General features: G+C 44.4%; 1 protein-coding gene across 1 annotated transcript in view; it reads left to right on the forward strand.

Annotated features, from left to right (window-relative positions):
- TMEFF1 (transmembrane protein with EGF like and two follistatin like domains 1) overlaps window positions 1-24,849 on the forward strand; it is a 224,804-nt gene that overhangs the window by 106,482 nt on the left and 93,473 nt on the right. The window contains exon 2 of the mRNA XM_073332493.2: window positions 24,364-24,473. Within this exon, the coding sequence (XP_073188594.1) occupies window positions 24,364-24,473 (110 nt within the window). The remainder of the gene's footprint in view (window positions 1-24,363; window positions 24,474-24,849) is intronic.

Below are 24,849 nucleotides of genomic sequence, written 5' to 3' on the forward strand. Positions count from 1 at the left end.
TCTCCTTCCCCTTCTGTCTTTTTTTTTTTTTTCATATTCCATACAGCAAACACTAGAAGTGATGTTCCCCAGTTAAACTGGGCTTCTTAAGAAGTGCAGGCATTAGTGAATGGACAGCTGCAAAGGGGTATGCCTTTGGTGTCCCGTCTCCTGTTCAGCTGCAGCCCTTTGCAGGAAGCTGAGCTGCATCAAAGTTTAACTTCCACAAAGCTATGAGTTCAACTACTTAATTACAACTAACTTTAAAAGCAGCCCATTTGCCTCAGAAGCACTGCAGTTCAACAAGAGAAAGATCTATGTGTGTGTGTGGGCAAAATATGGGGGATAAGGCCAGGGCCAGATTAACCCATAGGCTAATAAGGCTACAGCCTTAGGCCCTCCTATTTTTAGGTCCTATTGTAGGCCCTCGATTCCATATTGAAGTAACAGCTGAGTGACCATAGCAGGGTCATCGGAAATGTTTTGTCTCATTAGATATTACTCTGTACAAATTAATCCATCAAGTCTGTGAATACAACTTATGGTGGTTGTGATTTTGTCTTTGTGAGCAAAGCAAGTGTTTGTGGGCCCAAGCAATATTGAACTTTGTACACAGTAGGCTTACACTGGGCAATAAAAACCATGTCAAACAAAGGAAGATGGCAGAAATTGAAGGAAGCCAAAGAAAGACAGCAAAGACAAGATGTAGTGCTGAAAGGTACTCCTTCTCGCCTAACGTTTTTTCTTCCTACTAAGTCTGGCGGTGAGTAAGTCCAGAATACCAACCCAAGTGGTGAAAAGGAGCAGCCTCCTGTGACTTCTCTGACCCCACTCCTATGAAGACTTTCCCAGTGATAGTAATACAAAAATAGCCTTCTCCTATGATCCAGGCAAGTGGGACATGACTTCTCAAGATCTCATTGCATATTGGACTGAGAAGGGCCCAAAGAAATGCCAGAATCTAGATTCTGACTTTTAATTGACAAAGTGAGAGTACACCAATCAGAATCGTTATCTGACCAAATCAGTGTTTGAATATGTGAAGCCTAACAAACAGATTGGCACATGAGAATTGCTCATCCATTTGCCTTCTAAGAAGAAAGTGTACTGTTTTTATTTCATGCCTATTTTCTGAAACCAAAAAGTGGGGAATGTTCTGTGAAGGCTTCAGTGATTGGTAATGTATGCAGTATTCTTCCAATCATGTAATGAGTGAGCAGCATACGTTGTCAGTTAGCTGAAGCTGTGAATGCAGTTGTTCTGGGATACTCCAACATCCTCGAAGCGCTAGAAAGCATTAAAGATGATGAATCGCAAAAATCAGCAACAAAAAAAATGCGAAGATCCTGAGTGATGCAATGCACACTTTGGAAACTGGTATTTTGTGTGAGATCTGAAATGATATACTTCAGCCATTCAGCAGGTGCAGTCTAAGCTTGCAAAGTGCTCAAGTTGACCTTTCTACTGCTGCAAACCTCATGAGGAGTCTTGGAACTGTTCTTCAACAAATGTGGGATAGTTTTCATGAGTATGAAATTCAGGGGGCTGCAAGGACTGCTAACCATGAGTATAAGTAGGCCACATGCTGCAAAAGACAGATATGCAATGATGCAACTGCCCACTCATTCAGTGACAAGGAGGCCTTCAGAGTTAATATGTTCATTACAATCATCGAAAAACTGAAGAATTCATTAGAACATCAGATGGAGGCATACAAAAATATTGACAACTTTTAGTGTACTGACAAATTTTCGCCTAAAATTTCAATTTCTTAAATCAGTGAGGGTATCCAACGTCTGTGTCAGAAGTACCCAGATGATCTCCCAGTAGATTTTACTAAAGAATTTCTTCAATTTGTTGAATTCACATCACACTCAGATATAGAGAGAAGAGAATACGAAAGCAAATCTATTTGGATGTACAGAGTTATCACTGAATCCAACGTGACAGTATGTTTTCCAAATGTTGAAACTGCATTGCTGCTGTATTTGTCACTAATGATCACTAGCTAGTGAAGAACATTCCTTCTCTCTTCTAACAAGGGTCCAAAATGTCCTCCAACCCACCATGACTCGAGCATCTCCATGCTTTGTCCCCCTTGAGCGTTGAGAATGAAATCATCAAGTCTTTGAATTACGATGACATAACATCATTGATGTTAAAGCTAAAGCTAAGGAAAAGAAATTGTTTGAAGAATTGAGTGTAGTGAGAGTAGAATTAACTTGTTAGTTTTACATAAATATGTATGTAGATGTTTGTCACTTTTTTTGCAATATGTAATTCATACCTAGGTCCTTCCCTCCTATTAGCCTTAGGCTCCTCATGACCTTAATCCAGCCCTGGATCAGGCACTTGAATGGAAAAAAGGACTACAAATAGGGCTTGTAGAAAATTTTCTGTCAAAACTATTTTGCTGGAAACATTGGACTTTTTGACTAAATGAATCTTTTTGTGAAGTGTTTTGACTTCAGTGAAAACATTAACTTTTTGTCCAAACGAACACTCAAAAACTGAAAAGTTTTGGTCAAAACATGAAAAAATGTATTTAAAAATGCTACTGAAGTGCAGCATGAGTTGTGGTACAGTTGCCCCGTGGATCCATTCTCCTCTATGGGCCTACTTCTCTGGCTAGACTACCTGTGGACCTGGTGTCATGACGGATAATCAGCTGAACATGAGCTCCCAGTATGAAGCTGTGGCCAAATGAGCTAATGCAGTCCTGGGATGCATAAATAGGGGAATCTCAAGTTGAAGAAAAGAAGTTTGGCACTGGTGCTGCCATTGCTGGAAGAATATTGTGTCCATTTCTGGGGTCTACAATTCAAGAGGAATGTTGATAAATTGGAGAGGGTTTAGAGAAGAGCCATGAGATTGAATGAGGGATTAGAAAACATGCCTTCTAGTGATAGACTCAAGGAGCTAACTCTCTTTAGCTTAACAAAGAGAAAGTGAAGGGATGACTTGACTATAGTCTACACATAGCCACCTGGGGAACAAAATATTTAATAAAGGGCTCTTCAGTCTAGCAGAGAAAGGTATACTAAGATCCAGTGGGTGGATGCTGAAGCTAGTCAAATTCAGGCTGGAAAGAAGGGGTACATTTTTAATGGTGAGAGTAATTAATTTACCAAGCAAAGGTTGTGATTGACATTTTTTTAAACCAAGCGTGGATGTTTTTCTAAAAGATGTGCTCTAGGAATTATTTGAGGGCAGTTCTGTCACCACGTTATACAGGAGGTTAGACTAAATGATCACAGTTATCCCTTCTCTGAATGTATGAATCTCTCGATGCACGTGGTGGCTCAGCAAGAAGGGAGATTGTGATGCATCCTGAGAGATGTGGTCTTGCCAGGGAGCCTGACCCACAGAGGAGAATGGGGACTACAATGTGCCCAAACTTTAACTCTCATGAGATACCTCTGTGGCACTTCTGAACAGACTTTTTCTTTTTCTTTTTGCTGAAAACTTGAAATATTCCATCCGCCACACCATTTTCTGATCTGCTCTAGCAGTAAGCTCTTGCTGACACAAATCTTTCTTTTTTTTTTTTAGACGGGGACAAACATTGGGTGTAAGTCTGAGAGTGTTCGGACTGTCCTCAGACTTTTTACCTACATTCCCAGAATATTTGTATGTTTCTGCCCAAAGGATGAGCAGTGACCTAGTCAACAATACAAACCATCATCATTAGGCTTCAGAATTAACACCTGTTGAAATGAATGTGGACAGTTCAGACTCAAAACTATTGTAGTCTAATTGTGAGAATGCACATTATTTACCAAATTGCCTGGATTTGGGTACTTTTCAAATAATACATTTTTATTCTGTTAGACAAAATAATGAATCTTTCAGAATCTTTAATTTTTGTGCACCAATTTCTGATGTGAGAGATGACTGTAGTACCATTGGACGAGGTGTTGGGTGCAGGACTGAGCCCAAAAGGCCTCCACAAAAGATGAATAAATCAGCATTTTCACTATATGATCTAATTTGTATAGTATGTATTAGACCAGACAGCAAATGTGAAAAATCTGGAGAGGGGGTGGGGGGGTAATAGGAGCCTATAATAAAAGAGACCCAAAAATCAGGACTGTCCCTATAAAATCGGGACATCTGGTCACCCTAGGATGTAGGGATACCTTTTATGCAGCTGAGATATGTAGAAAAAATAAGACAAACTGTTAGTATTTTCCCTTTCACCATTTATTTAAAATATTATTTTCAAAAACATACTAAAGGCATCAGCAGAAAATGCCTCAGGCCATTGCCTGAGAACCTGGAGATTCCCCCTGTGATGGGTTAGACCCCCCTGTCTGGGTGTCACCGGATGTGCTGGGATCCTATTGAGCCCACCGGTCCTACAAGCCTGGGTTTCCCTTGCACTGGGTTGCTGTGCCAGGCTCTCAAGCCCCTTTCCAGCACAAACCCAGACAAGGCCACACCCAACTGCAGACGCAGACTGAAATCAGCTCTGTATAGGAGGATTCAGCTAGGGGAATGAATGGCCAGCACTCCGGAGCACACACCATCTGGAGTGTAAACCCCCTAAAATATTGTCTTGTGCTGTATAGAGAGAGCTGTGCAACGCAAGTTCATAAAAATCTTCCCATCCCTCAATGTGGAGGGAGATGTGCACAACTTTTTGTCCTCTCCCTTCTTCTCCCCCCCCTCCCCCGATATGAATTGCACAAACTGGGTTTTGGAATAAAAAAATGTTTGTTTATTAATTTCTATATTTGAAAATGCTAAATTGGGAATGGTTTGGCTCATAATTCAGCTTTTTCTTAGAAAAACAGCCCAGCCAGAAGTGACTGTATTATCAGGGAAGTGATGATGAGCACAGACAAAAAACCCCTCTGTTTCCAGACTTGTTCCCTCATGTTCTCAGCATGCCGAGAATCATTCTTCCCAGTTTCTTCAAGAAAACTTCTTTGCCTATCTGACCATTTTCAACTTTTAACTTCTACTACAGAAGCTAAATTTGAGAACTGTTTAACACTGTTTATCTATCCTAAAAGAAGTTAAAGGTACCAGGAAAGAGCTGCTATTAGACTCAGTTGTTGCTGGTGTTTCACACAGTCTACAAAGGAAAGCTGCTTTTCAGAGTCCACTAGTGGTTGGTTTTTGCTTCTGCAGCAGCTCCTCAAAGAGAGAGCTACTTTATAGAACCTCCTTTCCCCCACACCTACTTTCCTTGCAGGCTAAGCCTTTTTGAACAGTGTCAAGGTTCCTCCCCCACTCTGAACTCTAGGGTACAGATGTGGGGACCTGCATGAAAAAACCTCCTAAGCTTATCTTTACCAGCTTAGGTCAAAACTTCCCCAAGGTACAAAATATTACACCCGTTATCCTTGGACTGGCCGCTACCACCACCAAACTAATACTGGTTACTGGGGAAGAGCTGTTTGGACGCGTCCTTCCCCCCAAATACTTCCCAAAACCTTGCACCCCACTTCCTGGACAAGGTTTGGTAAAAAGCCTCACCAATTTGCCTAGGTGACTACAGACCCAGACCCTTGGATCTTAAGAACAATGAACAATCCTCCCAACACTTGCACCCCCCTTTTCCTGGGAAATGTTGGATAAAAAGCCTCACCAATTTGCATAGGTGACCACAGACCCAAACCCTTGGATCTGAGAACAATGAAAAAGCATTCAGTTTTTTACAAGAAGACTTTTAATGAAAAATAGAAGTAAATAGAAATAAAGAAATCCCCCCTGTAAAATCAGGATGGTAGATATCTTACAGGGTAATTAGATTCAAAAACATAGAGAACCCCTCTAGGCAAAACCTTAAGTTACAAAAAAGATACACAGACAGAAATAGTTATTCTATTCAGCACAATTCTTTTCTCAGCCATTTAAAGAAATCATAATCTAACACATACCTAGCTAGATTACTTACTAAAAGTTCTAAGGCTCCATTCCTGGTCTATCCCTGGCAGAAACCAGCATACAGACAGACCCAGACCCTTTGTTTCTCTCCCTCCTCCCAACTTTTGAAAGTATCTTGTCTCCTCATTGGTCATTTTGGTCAGGTGCCAGCGAGGTTACCTTTAGCTTCTTAACCCTTTACAGGTGAGAGGAGCTTTCCCCTGGCCAGGAGGGATTTCAAAGGGGTTTACCCTTCCCTTTATATTTATGACACACCCCCCAAATCTCAGCTAGGGTGAAACACTGGCTGGGATTTCTTCCTGGAGCTCTAGGAAAACAGAGTTAATAAGACACATGCATCTCTAAATATACTACCAAGTACATAAAGACTAACAATATTTTCCACATCTCAAGGACTATTTTAACCAGTTGATTCTAGGAAACTTTCACGGGAGAGTGCATCAGCCACTTTGTTAGAAGCTCCTGAGATGTGTTGGATGTCGAAATCAAAATCTTGGAGAGCTAAACTCCACCGAAGAAGTTTTTTGTTAGTTTCTTTGACGGTGTGAAGCCACTTCAGTGCAGCATGGTCGGTTTGCAGGTGGAAACGCCGTCCCCAAACATATGGGCGTAGCTTTTCCAGAGCATAGACAATGGCATAACATTCTTTTTCAGTGACTGACCAGTTGCTTTCCCTCTCAGACAGTTTTTTGCTGAGAAACACTACAGGGTGGAATTCTTGATCAGGTCCCTTCTGCATTAAAACTGCTCCCACACCACGCTCGGATGCATCTGTGGTTACTAGGAACGGTTTGTCAAAGTCTGGGGCCCTTAGTACAGGGTCAGACATGAGTGTCGCTTTAAGCTTTTTAAAGGCCTTCTGACACTTTCCGGTCCACTGAACAGCATTTGGCTGTTTCTTTTTGGTTAGGTCTGTCAGTGGGGCAGCGATTTGGCTGTAGTGCGGTACAAATCGTCTGTAATAACCAGCCAAGCCTAAGAAGGATTGAACCTGTTTCTTTGACTTTGGGACAGGCCACTTTTGGATAGCATCCACTTTGGCCTGTAGGGGGCTGATAGTTCCTTGACCCACCTGGTGTCCAAGGTAAGTCACTCTGTTTAGGCCTATTTGACACTTCTTAGCCTTAACAGTTAGTCCTGCCTCCCTTATGCGCTCAAGGACTTTTTGTAGATGTTCCAGGTGGTCTGCCCAGGAATCCGAAAATATGGCCACGTCATCAAGGTAGGCGACTGCATATTCTCCTAATCCCGCTAGACCATCTACAAGTCTTTGGAAAGTGGCGGGTGCATTTCGCAGCCCGAAAGGGAGTACATTAAATTCATACAGCCCGAGATGTGTGATGAAGGCTGACCTTTCCTTGGCAGATTCATCTAGTGGTACCTGCCAGTACCCCTTGGTTAAGTCCAAGGTAGAGATGAACTGGGCCCGTCCCAGTTTCTCTAATAGTTCATCTGTGCGTGGCATTGGATAGTTGTCTGGGCGAGTTACAGCATTTAGCTTACGGTAGTCCACGCAAAAACGTATTTCCCCATCTGGTTTGGGAACTAGAACCACTGGAGATGCCCATGCACTTTCAGAGGGGCGGATTACACCCATCTGTAACATCCTGGATCTCCCGTTCTATAGCAGTTTTAGCTTGAGGAGACACCCGGTAAGGTTGGACCCTAATTGGGTGAGCATTACCTGCGTCAATGGAGTGGTATGCCCGTTCAGTCAGTCCTGGGGTGGCTGAGAACGTTGGCGCGTAGCTAGTGCACAGCTCCTGGATCTGCTGTCGCTGCATACGCCCAAGGGTCATGGAGAGGTTCACCTCTTCCACACCACCAGCACATTTCCCTTCGTAGTAAACACCTTCAGGCCACTCAGCGTCGTCTCCTCCCTGGGCTGTAAACTGACAAACCTTTAATTCTCTGGAATAAAAGGGCTTTAGAGAATTAATATGGTACACCTTAGGCTTCCGGTTGGAGGTGGGGAATGCTATGAGATAATTAACAGCTCCCAGGCGCTCCTGGACCGTGAATGGCCCTTCCCACGATGCTTCCATTTTATGGGCCTGGAGCACCCTTAAGACCATGACCTGGTCTCCTACTTTGAAGGAACGCTCTCTGGCATGTTTATCATACCAGGCTTTTTGCTCTTTTTGAGCATCCTGTAAGTTTTCTCTAGCAAGGGCTAAAGAGGTTCGGAGGGTGTTTTGTAGGTTGGTTACAAAGTCCAGAATGTTAGTTCCTGGGGAAGGTGTAAATCCCTCCCATTGCTGCTTTACCAACTGCAATGGCCCCTTAACCTCACGGCCATATACAAGTTCAAATGGGGAAAACCCTAAACTGGGATGTGGTACAGCTCTGTAGGCAAAGAGCAACTGCTGCAACACTAGGTCCCAATCATTGGAGTGCTCATTTACGAATTTACATATCATGGCCCCCAAAGTTCCATTAAACTTCTCCACCATGCCATTTGTTTGATGGTAAGGAGTGGCAACCAAGTGATTTACCCCATGAACTTCCCAAAGGTTTTTCATAGTTCCTGCCAGGAAATTAGTCCCTGCATCTGTGAGGATGTCGGAGGGCCAACCTACCCTGGCAAAAATGTCTGCTAGTGCCTGGCACACACTTTTAGCCCTGGTGTTGCTTAGAGCTACTGCTTCCGGCCATCGGGTGGCAAAATCCATGAAAGTCAGTATGTACTGCTTTCCTCTGGCTGTCTTTTTCGGAAAAGGACCCAGAATATCCACAGCTACTCGCTGAAATGGAACTTCAATGATGGGGAGTGGCTGGAGAGGGGCTTTGACCTGGTCTTGGGGTTTTCCCACTCTTTGGCACACCTCACAAGACTGGACATAGGTAGAAACATCCTTGCCCATTCCCTCCCAGTGGAATGACCCCCCCAAACGGTCTTTGGTCCTGTTCATCCCAGCATGGCCACTAGGGTGATCGTGGGCTAAGCTCAAGAGCTTGGCCCGGTATTTAGTTGGAACTACCAACTGTCTCTGAGGATGTCAGTCTTCCTGGTGTCCACCAGAAAGAGTTTCCTTGTATAAAAGTCCTCTTTCTACAACAAACCTGGATCGATTAGAAGAGCTGAGAGGCGGTGGGTTGCTCCGTGCCGCCGTCCAAGCTCTCTGGAGGCTTTCATCTGCTTCCTGTTCGGTCTGGAACTGTTCCCTTGATGCTGGAGACATCAGTTCCTCACTGGACTGTGGACCTAGGCTTGGTCCCTCTGGAAGCGATATAGGGGATGGAGCTGTTTCTGTTGACTGCGAACCGCTCTCCGCTGGTGCACTATGTTGGGATTCAGGCTCCGGCTGAGCCTCTTGTGTAGGGTTATCGGCTGCTGCCAGTTCAGGTTCAGTGGGGCCCTCTGGTGTTGAGGTTGCAAGTACTGGATTCAGTGCTGGCACGGGGTCTGGTGTTGGTTGTTTGGCTGGTTCCGGTTCTGGGACTGGTTCCGTCTGGGTCTCTGGGACTGGATCCACTACTGCTGTTGCAGACATTGGCCTGGGGTCCGGGTCCATCACCTCTGACCGGGTCCTGATAGAAGTTTCCGGAACAGAGCTAGGCCTCACGGCTTGTTTAGCCTGGCTGCGGGTGACCGTTCCCACCCTCTTGGCCTGCTTCACATGATTGGCCAAATCTTCCCCCAACAGCATGGGGATGGGATAATCATCATAGACTGCAAAAGTTCACATTCCTGACCAGCCCTTGTACTGGACAGGCAACTTAGCTGTAGGCAAATTGAAAGAGTTGGACTTGAAGGGTTGAATCGTCACTTGGATCTCTGGGTTGATTAAATTGGGGTCCACTAAGGAAGCATGGATAGCTGACACTTGTGCTCCGGTGTCCCTCCACGCGGTGACCTTCTTCCCGCCCACACTCACAGTTTCCCTCCGCTCCAAGGGTATATGGGAGGTATCTGGGCCTGTGGACCTCTGGTGTGATTCCGGTGCAATGAACTGTAATCTGTTGGGGTTCTTGGGGCAGTTGGCCTTTACATGCCCCAGCTCGTTACATTTAAAACATCGTCCAGCTGACGGGTCACTGGGGCGAGGTGGGTTGCTGGAGAACGGGGTGGTGGGACGATAAGGGGTCTGGAGGGTTCTTTGGGAGGTAGGTGGGGCTTTGGGCGGCCCCCGGTAATAGGGTGTGGTCTGGGGTGGTCCCTTCTGGTCTCCGCTCCAACTGCGACCAGTTTTCTTCTTCTCTGCCACCTCCACCCATCTGGCTCCAATCTCTCCTGCCTCGATTACAGTTTTGGGCTTCCCGTCTAGGATGTATCTTTCTATTTCCTCAGGAACACCCTCTAAGAATTGTTCCATTTGCATTAGGAAGGGCAAATTTACTGGAGATTCAACACTTGCTCCTGATATCCAGGCATCCCAATGTTTCACAATGTGGTAGGCATGTCGGGTAAATGACATGTCTGGTTTCCACCTTAGGGCTCGGAACCTCCGACGAGACTGCTCGGGTGTTATCCCCATTCTGACTCTCACCTTGGATTTAAACAGTTCATACTTGTTCATGTGTTCTTTAGGCATTTCAGCTGCCACCTCAGCTAAGGGTCCACTGAGCTGTGGCCTCAGCTCTACCATGTATTGGTCAGTAGAGATGTTGTACCCAAGGCAGGCCCTTTCGAAGTTTTCTAAGAAGGCCTCAGTATCATCACCTGCCTTGTAGGTGGGGAACTTTCTGGGATGGGAAGTGGTACCCGAAGAAGGATTGCTAGGGTTTGTTGGTATATTCTGCTGGGCCTTTATCCTCTCCACCTCCTCCACATGCTTCCTTGCCTCCATTTCCCTCTTGTGGGCAGCCTCCTGTACCTCCTTCTCCAGCCGCATGAGTTCTATCTGTCTTTCATGTTCCCTTTGTTTTTCCTCAGCCTGAAATTTGGCTAATTCCAGCTGTAGTCGAGCTGAGGATTTGGTCATTCTAACCTCTCTGTTTTTAACTAACTTTACACCCGAGGTTTAGAAATAAACAAACAAAACGTGGCTGTAAAATTTTGCTGTGCTGGAATACAATACCTATTCTCTGATAGTGACTGTCAGCCTACAGAAAAAGACAATTCCCTTGTCTCTGCTCTGGGCCCAAAATAAAGCAAAAAACCTCCAACTACTTGGAAACCTGCTTACCCAGCCCAAAGAAAAAGCAAATGGGTAGAACACACACCCCCTATTTACTTTTAGGAAGAAAAGAAAAAAAAAACCTCTGGGTTGGAAGACTGTGAATTTCCCTGCAGGAGTTAAGTACCCTGCCTCCAGGCAAAGAAAACCTGCAATTCACAAGATAATCCCCTTTTGTCTCTGCTTGGCGACAACGCAGAGAAAACCAAGCGGCTTTCAGTTTCAAACCTGCTTTCTGGACTTCCTTTCCACAGGACAAAAATTCCTTTTTAAAATCTGTATTTCTAGTTCAAAAAATCTCAACTGGATCTCAAAATGATTTCAGGTTAATCCCACCACTATGCCACCATGTCAAGGTTCCTCCCCCACTCTGAACTCTAGGGTACAGATGTGGGGACCTGCATGAAAAAACCTCCTAAGCTTATCTTTACCAGCTTAGGTCAAAACTTCCCCAAGGTACAAAATATTACACCCGTTATCCTTGGACTGGCCGCTACCACCACCAAACTAATACTGGTTACTGGGGAAGAGCTGTTTGGACGCGTCCTTCCCCCCAAAATACTTCCCAAAACCTTGCACCCCACTTCCTGGACAAGGTTTGGTAAAAAGCCTCACCAGTTTGCCTAGGTGACTACAGACCCAGACCCTTGGATCTTAAGAACAATGAACAATCCTCCCAACACTTGCACCCCCCTTTTCCTGGGAAATGTTGGATAAAAAGCCTCACCAATTTGCATAGGTGACCACAGACCCAAACCCTTGGATCTGAGAACAATGAAAAAGCATTCAGTTTTTTACAAGAAGACTTTTAATGAAAAATAGAAGTAAATAGAAATAAAGAAATCCCCCCTGTAAAATCAGGATGGTAGATATCTTACAGGGTAATTAGATTCAAAAACATAGAGAACCCCTCTAGGCAAAACCTTAAGTTACAAAAAAGATACACAGACAGAAATAGTTATTCTATTCAGCACAATTCTTTTCTCAGCCATTTAAAGAAATCATAATCTAACACATACCTAGCTAGATTACTTACTAAAAGTTCTAAGGCTCCATTCCTGGTCTATGCCTGGCAGAAACCAGCATACAGACAGACCCAGACCCTTTGTTTCTCTCCCTCCTCCCAACTTTTGAAAGTATCTTGTCTCCTCATTGGTCATTTTGGTCAGGTGCCAGTGAGGTTACCTTTAGCTTCTTAGCCCTTTACAGGTGAGAGGAGCTTTCCCCTGGCCAGGAGGGATTTCAAAGGGGTTTACCCTTCCCTTTATATTTATGACAAACAGAAACAGTTCAGGTGCCATTAACAGGTTGCTAAAGATATGGCAGCTGGGTTGTGAAGAAGGGGTGGGCAGTGGAGGTACACAAGGGAGGAAATATTAGGAAACAATGAGTCGTTTGAAGATCCAGACTAAAGCAGATGGAGGGAAGAAAAATTCTGTGCAACTGCCTGTAAATACCATTTACCTGTATAGTTTTATCTGTACATATTTCCATAATTACCTATATACTTAACTGCAGCCTTGGTGTGTACTTACTAGTAAATGACACATTGAAATAGAAATAAACACCTATAGAACAAAAATTAAGAGTGAAACATATTACATTTTTTCCTATTGTCTCTTGTACTTCACAGATGAACTGTTTCTCCATAGAAGGACATCAGAACAAGGAAAATAATTTTTTTTCAATATTGTTCCTTAAGAAATATTTTATATATCCACATTAGAATGACATTAAGATACATAATGTTTTATTGGTCCATTGATGCTGTCATGAATGGTTGAAGGTTCATTCAAGGATGACATAATTTCACACCCACGCACATTACACCGGGGTAGTCAATTATTTTTTGTCACGGTCCAAATGTCTCAGTCAAGGTTATAGTCAGAGTCCAGACTCCAGAGAAAAATAATAATATTGATAAGTAAAAAGATTTCGCGTTCGGCAGTCTTGATTTGGCCAGCAGTCCACCTATTGACTACTACTGCATTACACCATAGCTCTTTCTCTCTTGCCTCATCTTGTGGTTTGGAACTGGTATTAGGTGAACATCTAAAAGCAGATGTCGGAGTAGGTCTTCAATATAATTCCCACAAGCATCTCGAGAGGAATGGTGCTTGCCTGAAGACCACAAGAGGCAGAATGCCTGAGCCACTGTCATTGGTACCTCAACGATCTTTACCATGGCTGTAACTTATATAGTCACAATGGAGCCTTTACTGATTTTGCACTGGTTTTTCAGTTAATTGATTCTAAAAACAAAATCTGAAAAAAGTTAAATGAGGTAAACAAATTTTGTTTCTCAGCTGAGACCTTGAATACCAAGCTTCAGTTGGGAGAAGGTTTGCATGGCTAAGTTATAAACCCTTGACCAATAGGGTTTCTACTGGAAGGTCTAACAGCAGCATAAGTCAGTATTCAGATGCGAAGTGACCAAAAAAAAGTAACTTGGTGGACTTTAGACTTGGCCCACTCTGTCACAAGACCTACAAGTTTATGGAAGGGGGAATGGTTTTCTTGAAGAAACCAGACGTTTTTGGATAGCAATGCACAGTATTGCTTACAACATCAGCTAGGTGTTTCATTCAGCAACAATTCTGGTGGCTGTGATGGATCAGGAAGTTTCTTCACTTTGGTAATATTTATGTAACCCATGTTTTCTGATGGTCACATCATCCCAGCCTTCAGGTGTTTGCATTCATCTGGGATTGGAGACTACTAGGGATTGGAGAATACTCGTGTGACCTGCCTCTGTTGTTAGAGGGGTCTTGATGGGGAGGGGATGAGGAAAGTCACTGACATGCATTTCAGGAGCCTCTCCTGGACTGGGAGGCGCTCAGAGTCTGCGAGAGGAACCTGTATAGAAGAACCAAGTTGTGTGTGTATCATGTCTGGGCCTCACCCACCCCTGCTTTTCTGTTGATGACACCATACTGTGGCACTTAGGGGAAACCGTGTGTGAAGATCCTGCCTGGGCTTATGTTGAGTTCTGAAAGGTTGGTTATTATATTATATATGGTTCAATGTTATAAGCCTAGTAGAAAGGATTTTTATCCTCCCCATGGTTCCATAATACAGTATTACCAACTTCAAAAGTTCAAAAATCATGGGTCCGATGACCCAAAATCATGAGTTTGGCCCCAAAATCACAAACATTATATTGTGTATGCTTGGTCTGTCTGAACTCATATTGTCCACCCCAAGATGAGCATGTGTGACAGACTACAGTTAGTGTTGCCCATTCTCCAAAATGTGCGGGGTCAGGTGATTCTGGCCCTGCTGCAGGGTCTCTCGCTGCTGCCTAATGGTGCACAGCTTTCAGCTGCTCCCCAAACCCCAGCATTCCAACTCATTACTGTCTCCTCCCCCCCCCCCCCAGCCCAGCAACTAATTGTGCTCCCTCACACCGCCACACCTGACCACTGCTCCAGAGGTACCTCTGCTCTTCCTGCAGCTCCAGGGGTTCTTCACCCCTTCTCCCAGGCCCGGTGTAGTGGGGTCTTCTCTCTCCTCCCAGGGTGTCTGGGGGCATTTCCAAGGGTATTAACTCCTATCTTGGGAGAGGGGTGCAGACTGACTCTTTGTTGTTAGGAAGGGAGGCAAGAGCTGGGAGCAGAGTCACGCTGAGCTTCTGGGCTCTTTCTGCTCCCCCAAAGCCACCTTCCCGTCCTGTGAGAATGATGTCGGCTTTTCTTGTCTCATGGAAGGAAGGGGAGGAAGAGCTCTGCCTGCCTCCTGCAACAGCTCTTATTGGCCGCTTTCCCTCACAAGGTGGGGTATTAGGGAAGGCAACCAATTGTGAGGGGAGGGTTACCCAAGGAGGGCTGAAATTTGAGTCAGAGCTGGAGCTTCTTGGTACATTGTGAGACTGGCCACAATAGGGGCCGAAATAATGTCACTGGTAATGAGCGTTGACGACGCTGCTAATAAATGTGCCATCTCACATGAGAATCCATCCGCCTTCAGAGTTGCTGGTTCTGCATCTGCCCTAGCTTGTTTAAAATCAAACCCAGGTTTCAGTTACACCAAGCCCACCGTTTTTAACGTGTAATGTAATACCTTGGGTGTAAGGGTCACTGCCTCTCAGATCAATACATATTGATGGTCCGCAGGACAAATGTCAGTATCCAATTATTTGTATCTGATTATTTCTTGAGTAAAAGAGGTGCCAGTTAAAGGCAAGTGCGTTAGTAAATTAAACTTCTACATTACTAATTGTAGCAGAATGTGATTGTTCTAGGATGTTTGGCTGATTTGGCAGAGTCAGTTGCATGGGCAGATCCAAAATATTGAAGTTTTTACTCCATTTTTAGACATTTCTTATTCATACGAACTCTCACTGTGAATTTTCCTGAGAGGAAAGGGGTGGGTGAGGGGAGAAAAGGAAACCTTGGATTGAGGCTTTACAGCCAGATCTCTGCAAGTTGATCTCTGCACCTGTGCAGAACTCCATTGGCTAAAAGGGACAGATACTAACAAATCTTTTCTAATACCTCCTTTCAGGTCCTTGGTCACAAATGTTACCATAAATTTGGAAGCTTTATTTAATTGTACTAATTATGTTTTTCTCCTGGAACTTGATGAATTACTATTTACCCTTTCTGAGTAATCAATTATGCTGATATGTACTGTTATGTACAACTACTTAAAGCCTTGAAAATGAGTTGTGGTTGTTATTAAATAACCATACAAGAAATGATCCTAAATTGCATGCTACATGTTCTTACTCTTATCCATTCTGGTATATGATGGTAAATGATTCTTTCTTCTGGAAATAATTGCAGAAAATCTTCCTTATCTTTCTTTATCTGCAGGGATTTTGTTCAAGGCTGAGCATATCTTAGACATGCCAGACATCTTTTTTTTTTCTCCTAGCCTTTAAATTACACCATTAACACTGATTTTCATTTTTGAATAAAACACTGTAGGTGTGAAAATCATTATGGCTAACGCACATTCTTACAGTACTTGTGATTCCATCAAGTGTAATTGTATACATATCAGGGCTCTGATTTTTACTTTTGCTTGACTGCATTTTCAAATGGATGCAGGGATTAGAGGACATCTCATCAGAAATGTTAATCTAACAGAAAAATGCCCATCACCATAGTACCTAGGTGCATAATACAGCATTGGAAAAGGAACATTTGTTCCATTTCCATGAATAGGCAGTATCTGTTCATTTCTTCCTCGATGATAGTTCTTCCCACTTGTAAATTTTATAACCATTACTTAGAATTGAAACCAAAAGAAACAGATACAATCTGCCCCCTAAAATTAAGCAGTATGCTTCTAATTTTTCATTCTGTCTTCCCCTTGTCTTCAGGGGATACTTTTGTGGGGCGTTGGGAGTGGGTCCATCTAGTTTTACTTTTGTTGTTTTAATTTTGTTCTTCTCTCTTTCCCCTCTCCCGGGGCATTCATACAGAGCTACATTAGTGTCTTTGCAGTAAATCTGGTTGGTAGAACTGGGTTCAGTCTAAAGCTACTCTCCTCCTCCAGAACCCAGTAGGTTACTGGGGCTTGTTTTGTCCTTTCCTTTGCTCATCCCCTCCTCTCCATCCCACAACTACACAAAGATCTCTCCCCTCCCCCATGGACAGTGAGATCCTCTGCCTCCAGAGAAATGAGATTCGTCTCTGGAATCCTGCAGAGGGATATCTGTCAGATAAGGATCCACATGGGGAGAAGCTCTGGGCACCCTCTTGTTTGGGTGTTCGCAGAGTGGGATTCCTCCCTCTGGCCCTGCAGAACATACCCACAAAAGGTTGTATTATCTTTTCCACAGAGCTCTCTCCATAGTTAGGTCCCCTGGGAGCGGGGGGAGATTCTGGCAGTGGGGCTGCATCAGAGCCATGCTGCCAAGGACTGCCTCCACAGCTGCCACAATACATAGCTGCTGCAAAGGTGAGAGGCTGCCACCTGGATGGCCCAGGCCAGGCCTACTGCTGCTCCACAGTTTGGGAGTGGGTCTCTTGGCCTGTACTGCAGGGCAAGACAGAGTGTCTGACAGATCAATATTGAGAAAAATCCATGGGGTGATACTTGCTTAATTTTCCTCATGATGAACACTATCTTGTGCATTAAATTATGAGAGAAAGCAATAGAGCCCATGGATCAGCCGAAGGGCTGAGTAGGGAGGAGCAAGGTGAGCCCAGAGAGCCAGGACTCAGCCTTGCAGAGGGATGGAATTCTCAGCTTCAGGAGAAGTGAAAGTTTGTGGGCTACAGCATTCTTGGACTGCACAGCATACTTACAATTCTGCTTGCATTATGGTGAAGAAAGTTACACCTTGGAAAATGACCTTGAAATTTTTATTTGCTTTAGAGAATAGGGGGCCAGTTCTCTGTTATATTCTCTGAAATAGCCCCCTTATTCTGTGCTAATTGTTTATCATTAGTATTACCATAACATTCAAGTTGCAGTGGGGGAGGTTTAGGTTGGATATTAGGAAAAACTTTTTCACTAGGAGGGTGGTGAAACACTGGAATGCATTACCTAGGGAGGTGGTGGAATCCCCTTCCTTAGAAGTTTTTAAGGTCAGGCTTGACAAAGCCCTGGCTGGGATGATTTAGTTGGGGATTGGTCCTGCTTTGAGCAGGGGATTGGGTGAGATGACCTCCTGAGGTCCCTTCCAACCCTGATATTCTATGATCTAGGAGCACTAATCATGGATCAGGACCCCACTGTGCTAAGCACCGTACAAACAAAACAAATAGAGTCCCTTCCCTGAACAGCTTACAATCTAGGTAAAAGACAACACATGGATACAGACAGGTTGGGGGAGCCGATGGAGGGATGCAAAGAGAGGGCTGACATGGTCAAAGTGATGGACTAGGAGAATGACCTTTGCATCAGCATTTTGAATGAATCTAAGTGGGGCAAGATGCATTTATCGGGCCAGAGAAAAGGATCTTGCAGTAAGCAAGATACAAGATGATGAAAACTTGGATAAGAGTTTTTTGTGTGGGTGGATGGGCAAGGCCATATCTCAGATGTGATGCAGAAAGAATCTGCAAGACTTAAACATAGCCTGGATGTGAGGATCTAAAGAGAGGTCCAAGTTGAAGATGACACTCAGGTTATGGGCAGGGTGGCATCATTGTCAACGGTGTTGGAGAAAGAAGGTAGCAGAAAGGGCTTGGAGTGGAGGAATATTAAGAGCTTGGTTTTAGTCATATTTAGCTTGCACTGACAGCTAGCCAGCCACATGCAGACGTCAGAGAGACAGGTCAAGATGTTAGTTTGGACAGAAGGAAACAGGTCTGGGATCTTCTTAGTATGGGCTAATGTAGTGCCCATCTTTAAAAAAGGGAAGAAGGAGGATCCTGGGAACTACAGGCCAGTCAGCCTCACCTCAGTCCCTGGAAAAAATCATGGAGCAGGTCCTCAAGGAATCAATTCTGAAGCACTTAGAGGAGAGGAAAGTGATCAGGAAAAGTCAGCATGGATTCACCAAGGGCAAGTCATGCCTGACTAATCTAATCGCCTTTTATGATGAGATAACTGGCTCTGTGGATGAACGGAAAGCAGTGGACGTGTTGTTCCTTGACTTTAGCAAAGCTTTTGACACGGTCTCCCACAGTATTCTTGCCAGCAAGTTAAAGTAGTATGGGCTGGATGAATGGACTATAAGGTGGATAGAAAGCTGGCTAGATTGTTGGGCTCAACGGGTAGTGATCAATGGCTCCATGTGTAGTTGGCAGCCGGTATCAAGTGGAGTGCCCCAAGGGTCGGTCCTGGGGCCGGTTTTGTTCAATATCTTCATAAATGATCTGGAGGATGATGTGGATTGCACCCTCAGCAAGTTTCCAGATGACACTAAACTGGGAGGAGTGGTAGATACACTGGAGGGTAAGGATAGGTTACAGAGGGACCTAGACAAATTGGAGGATTGGGCCAAAAGAAATCTGATGAGGTTCAACAAGGACCAGTGCAGAGGCCTGCACTTAGGACGGAAGAATCCCATCCACCGCTACAGACTAGGGACCAAATGGCTCGGCAGCAGTTCTGCAGAAAAGGACCTAGGGGTTACAGTGGATGAAAAGCTGGATATGAGTCAACAGTGTGCCGTGGTTGCCAAGAAGGCCAATGGCATTTTGGGATGTATAAGTAGGGGCATTGCCAGCAGATTGAGGGACGTGATCGTTCCCCTCTATTCGACATTGGTGAGGCCTCATCTGGAGTACTGTGTCCAGTTTTGGGCCCCACACTACAAGAAGGATATGGAAAAATTGGAAAGAGTCCAGCGGAGGGCAACAAAAATGATTAGGGAACTGGAACACATGACTTATGAGGAGAGGCTGAGGGAACTGGGGATGTTTAGTCTGCGGAAGAGAAGAATGAGCGGGGATTTGATAGCTGCTTTCAACTACCTGAAAGGGGGTTCCAAGGAGGATGGCTCTAGACTGTTCTCAGTGGTAGCAGATGACACAACAAGGAGTAATGGTCTCAAGTTGCAGTGGGGGAGATTTAGATTGGATATTAGGAAAAACTTTTTCACTAGGAGGGTGGTGAAACATTGGAATGCGTTACCTAGGGAGGTGGTGGAATCTTGTTCCCTAGAAGTTTTTAAGGTCAGGCTTGACAAAGCCCTGGCTGGGATGATTTAATTGGGGATTGGTCCTGCTTTGAGCAGGGGATTGGATGAGATGACCTCCTGAGGTCCCTTCCAACCCTGATATTCTATGATTAGTGTATGCGCAACATGCCTCAGGTGGCACGTGACCAGGATTCATCACTGAATTTGGTCCCTGGGTTGGATCATTAGTTTCACCGGCCTGGGCTGGCTACTGATGAGGAATGAGACGTGAACACTGATTGCAAAGTCCTTATATCAGGTTTGCAGCAGTGATGGAATAGGCTGCTGGCTTGTAAAGTCTCTCTGGTAACTTCTAAGAGATTGGAAGGTCCTCAGTCCATAGTTTAAGATGTTCCTTTTCATTTGTAAATCCACAATCCAGAGAATTGGAGCAGGAAAGAGGCAAAATGGAGGTGTTTCAAGGGTCTTTTATATCCTTAGCCATGTGCATGAAAATTTACTGTCCCAAACAAAGCCCTCAGGCCCTTTGTAAGGAAAGTTACTGGCCCAAGATGGAGTCCAGGGTCACATGAGCATATCCCATGTTCTTACATGGTTTGCTGAATCACAGGGAGTGGCCATTGGCTCCTCACTGTCTGAGGCATCCACAGAAAGACCTACTGGGTGGGATGAGGGTTTGTTTTAATGGGCCATTATGAGACTGGAGTGTCCTTAATGGGTCATCAACACATAGCTGTCTATCCCTGATGTAAATCTATCTGGAGGGTGACAGGAACAAAACATGTTTAAGATAAAAGTACGTAGCCAACATTCATAACTTCAGATATAAAGATAATACATGCATATAAACAAGATAATCATACTTAGCAAACCATAACTTTTCCATTGACACCTTACATGATACATTTTGTATAAGATTTATGGAAATTGTGTAACCGTGGTAACAGTGATGGTGATGGTCACCTTTCTTATACACAGCATCAGAGTTATTATTTGAGAACACATGTGGTAACCTGGCTAGCCTAGCCTAGCCAAACTATGAGGAGAGGCAGAGGCAAACCAAGACAAGGGGGCTAATTTTAGATTTTTAAAACTTTATAAGGGAAAACACCAAAGTTGTCTCTGGAGTATAAATAATATAGAACATTACCAAAGACTTACTATTTATAGTAATAAACTATGCATTACCATCTCATTAACCTTTGTGAGCTTGTACACCCTGTGCAGTTAGTACCACGTGCATTGTTATTAACAAGAATAAAAGAGATTACTTTACAATACAGTGTCACTCCAGAGAAGAATCAACTTTTCCTCTCTTTGGCTGTAAGTACAGCTGCATTCTTGCTGTCCTGTTCTTTGCTTTCTTCAGCTCGAAGTGCTCCTCCAATTCAGCATTCCTGTGGCTGTCCCTCTCTTCAATGAGTTTATCCACAAGTGGGGTTTATTCACCTAGTGGCCCTCACTTGTCCATTAGGTGCCTTTGAACTGTGTTCAGTCAATAGATGTTCACACAATCTCTCTCTCTCTCTCTCTCTCTCTCTCCTCTCTGTGTTCATGTCTTTTAGGTCCTTTGTGGGTGGGCTTCTGGTTGATTGCTTCCAGGATCTGTTTACATCTAGCACAGCTTTTTGATCAATTCCTTTTTTCACCAATTCCTTTCAGGTTTTTCCCTGGATATTCTCTCTGGTAAGTCTGTAGATTTGCTTTCCCTCTTCTTCCCTTCTCTACCAGCATCTGCTCATGTACCCAGGTCTGCTTTTTTTCTGCTTCTTCTAGCCCAAAACCTTTCCTATTTTCCTCCTCCTCACTTCCTAGTCCTCTACTTTTATTGTCCTGTTCTTCTTTCATTTTATCCCCTCACCTGCTACCCAGGCTCCAGTTCACCTGTTAGCTCAGCACCTCCATCCTTCTTCTCTAATGGCTTTTTCTGACTGCCCCTTCGGATGGATTCCAAGCGCCCTCCCCAGCTCGAGCTGCGCTCTCCTTGGACGTCTCTCTCCCCGGGACAGCATTCTGTGCTGCTGCATCACAACTGCAGCAGGTGCTAGTGCCAGGGTGCGGGTTACTACACATGCACCTAGCTGGTGTGGCAACCAGGGTAGTTAACGAGCACATTAAAGTCTTCATTTATATCTTTTCATGTTTACCTAATTTGGCGGCTGCCGATGGCGCTTCATCATTCAGCTACTAATAGCAAGGTCTGACCTAGCTCTTTTGTCTGTAGCTCTCAAAGTACTTTACAGATGATGGTATGTATAATTGTCTCCATGTTACAGAGGGGGAGGCTGGGGGACAGAGGCAGAATGACTTGCCCAAGGTCACCTCGCAGGTCGGTGCTAGGACCAGGTGTAGAGTGTAGATCTCCTTGCTCCAAGCCCAGGGCCTAACCTATTGGTTCATGCTGCACCCTAGAGTAACCTCACTGTAGCGCGCACTAGGTTCCACACCGCCTACCTTAGAAAGTCTGGCAATATGTTTGTCCTTCTTAAACTGGCATCAAAGCATGATGAAAGCATGTTCTATGTTTTCTATTGGGTTTCCACTGCCAATGTCACCAGTGATGACATCGCCTGTGGTTTTATCCAGGGTCTGTCTCTGTGGTGCCTGAGTATTGACATTTTAGCAGGAAGGTTGCCATGAGCGTTGTCCTGTAAATGATTATCATAACTATTTTGTTTTTAACTTTCACCTACATTTCATAGTTCCTGAAGAGTGAGAAATTCTTTCCTTCTGCTTTTATTCAGCCCAGCCCCCTGAATACAGTTTTCTCCAAATTATTATCAAAAGTGGTAAAGAAAGTTCTGAAAAACGTCGGTGTAAATGGATCTGTGTTTGTGGTTTGTACTACTGTAGAGCTCTGTAGGTCTCTAACACAAACCTAGCCCAAAGCAGGAAAGTTCCTTTTCCATTTAAAGAAATGTTATCAAGCTAAACTAGTGGCGGGTAACCTGCAGCCCATCATGGTAGTCTGATTGCGGGCCGCGAGACATTTTGCTGACGTTGACCGTCCGCAGGCACGGCCACCCGCAGCTCCCATTGGTGGGAACGGTAAACCGTGGCCACTGGGAGCTGCGGAGGTCCATGCCTGCGGACGGTCAATGTCAAAGTGTCTCGCAGCCCGCAATCAGATTACCCTGATGGGTTGCGTGCGGCCCACGGGCCACGGGTTGCCCACCACTGTGTTAAACTGTTAGAGTGGGATTTTTAAAAGCACACAGTGCTGATCTCCCTCTGCTTCCACTGAAGTCAATGGTACAACTCCCATTGTCTTCAGTGAGATTTAAGCATTGGGCTCTTTAAGTAATCGCCCCCCTTACTTTTCATGTTTATGTGTGGGGTTAATAATATTCAAATCCCCCCCCCAAAGTTCTTCTTTGATGTGATGCCTATAAAAAAAAACTTGACAACAGTTAGGCAGTTGGTGCTCTGAGACCATGCTATCATATACCTATCATGCTGATCAGTATTGTTGCTTTGTGCTCCCCAAGTCTGTTTGTCTGTCGCTCAGTCTGTTGTCTCTTGTCTTAGGCTTTGTCTCCACTATCTTGCTTTGAGCCACAGGGCCGTGCTGCTAAAAGGCACACAGGAGAGCTCTCCTGCTGACAAAAGACTTCCACCCCCCAGGAGCAGCAGTGGCTTTGTCAGCAGAGTGCTTCTGCCAATAAAGCGCTGTTCTCACTGGTGCTTTTCATCAGTAAAACTTTTGTCATTTGGGGGTGTGGTTTTTTAACACCCCGGAATGACAAAAGTTTTGCAGAGACAAAGGCCTTAGAGGTTTCAGAGTAACAGCCGTGTTAGTCTGTATTTGCAAAAAGAAAAGGAGTACTTGTGGCACCTTAGAGACTAACCAATTTATTTGAGCATGAGCTTTCGTGAGCTACAGCTCACTTCATCGGATGCATACTGTGGAAACTGCAGAAGACACTATATACACATGCCTACTCTGCAACGTGAAGGTGTGATTATAGCAGGGGTAGGCCTACTTGTCTTAGCTTTTATCTAGCTAGCATGGGTAGTAATAACAGTGTAGAATAGGTGGCCTGGGCTAGCAACCTGAACAGGTCTTGTATTCTGGATGCTAGCCCATGCTGAACCCATGCCACTACGTCTACACTGCTACTCTTGCCCACGCTAGCTAGACTAAAGCTAACATGGATACTCCTATCCCTGCTACAATCACGCCTTCACTTTGCAGTGTAAACACTTTGTTCTGTTATTGTACCACCCCTAGCACAGTGAGGTCCTGGTCCATGACTGGAGCTCCTAGGTGCTACCATAATACTAATCAACAATAATAATGTGGTACATATTCATAATGTTTTCAGTTTGAAGGATAACAGTGTGGCTTGCAAACTGGGCGGGAATGCAGGACAGATGTTTTCTGAACAGATTCCAGCCTCCCCTAAAATCCACAGCACAGCTCCCCCTTCAGGCTTTGTGACGAGAAAAGCAGAAGGGGCAGAGGGGACACGGTCTATATATTTGTGTGTATCTTGACTTCTGCCATTATCTGTCTGGGGAATGGGCCGTTTATGTATTAAGGAGAGCACTGTTCGTGAGAATATGGAAGAGAATAACTGTTCTGGCAGTGTATGTGTGTGCGCCTGTCCGTGTGGTGAGGCAGAATGTAGCTGTAAATACAGTGCCAGTGGAACAGCTATACCTCTGGTAGCCAGTTGGCACACAGCATCCGGAACAAGAGTAGCTACTTTTAAAAAAAATCTGTGTGGGAAACTTACTTGAAGGTTTAAAGATGAAGCTGACATTATACCAAAAATTAAATCATACTACATTATCCATCTTTTTTTCTTTTTTTCCCTTTTACAGAATTAAATGTAAGGGAGTCTGATGTGAGAGTGTGTGATGAGTCATCATGTAAATATGGGGGAGTGTGTAAAGAAGATGGAGATGGCTTGAAATGTGCATGTCAGTTTCAGGTAAGGACTTTGCACTTTTGTATCTGCTGTGATTTGAAATACTGGGCTATTTATAGGAACACTGAGAAGTGTGTTAGTTTTAAAGTTTCAGCTACCTAACATTTGTGCAATCTGATCAGACGTGTTCTCTAGATTCTAAATCTGTACTAGTACAGGTTGTGAGTCCCCCTGACATGGAGTTAGAGGGACTATGCTCCCAACCAGCTCCCCTGCACAGCCTCATTAGGACATTCTGCGTCATAGGTCCAAGGATGGGTAGGAGAGCAGGCGTTGTACATTTGATGTTCATGAGGCAGGGAGGGAGGAAGAGAATGTGTATCCTCCCCAAACTTATAGCACTGACTCTGAGTATAGAATGAATTTTCTGAGATCATAC

The sequence above is a fragment of the Lepidochelys kempii genome, chromosome 2 (assembly GCF_965140285.1).
Source record: "Lepidochelys kempii isolate rLepKem1 chromosome 2, rLepKem1.hap1, whole genome shotgun sequence".
In the NCBI taxonomy this organism is placed as follows: Eukaryota; Metazoa; Chordata; order Testudines; family Cheloniidae; genus Lepidochelys; species Lepidochelys kempii.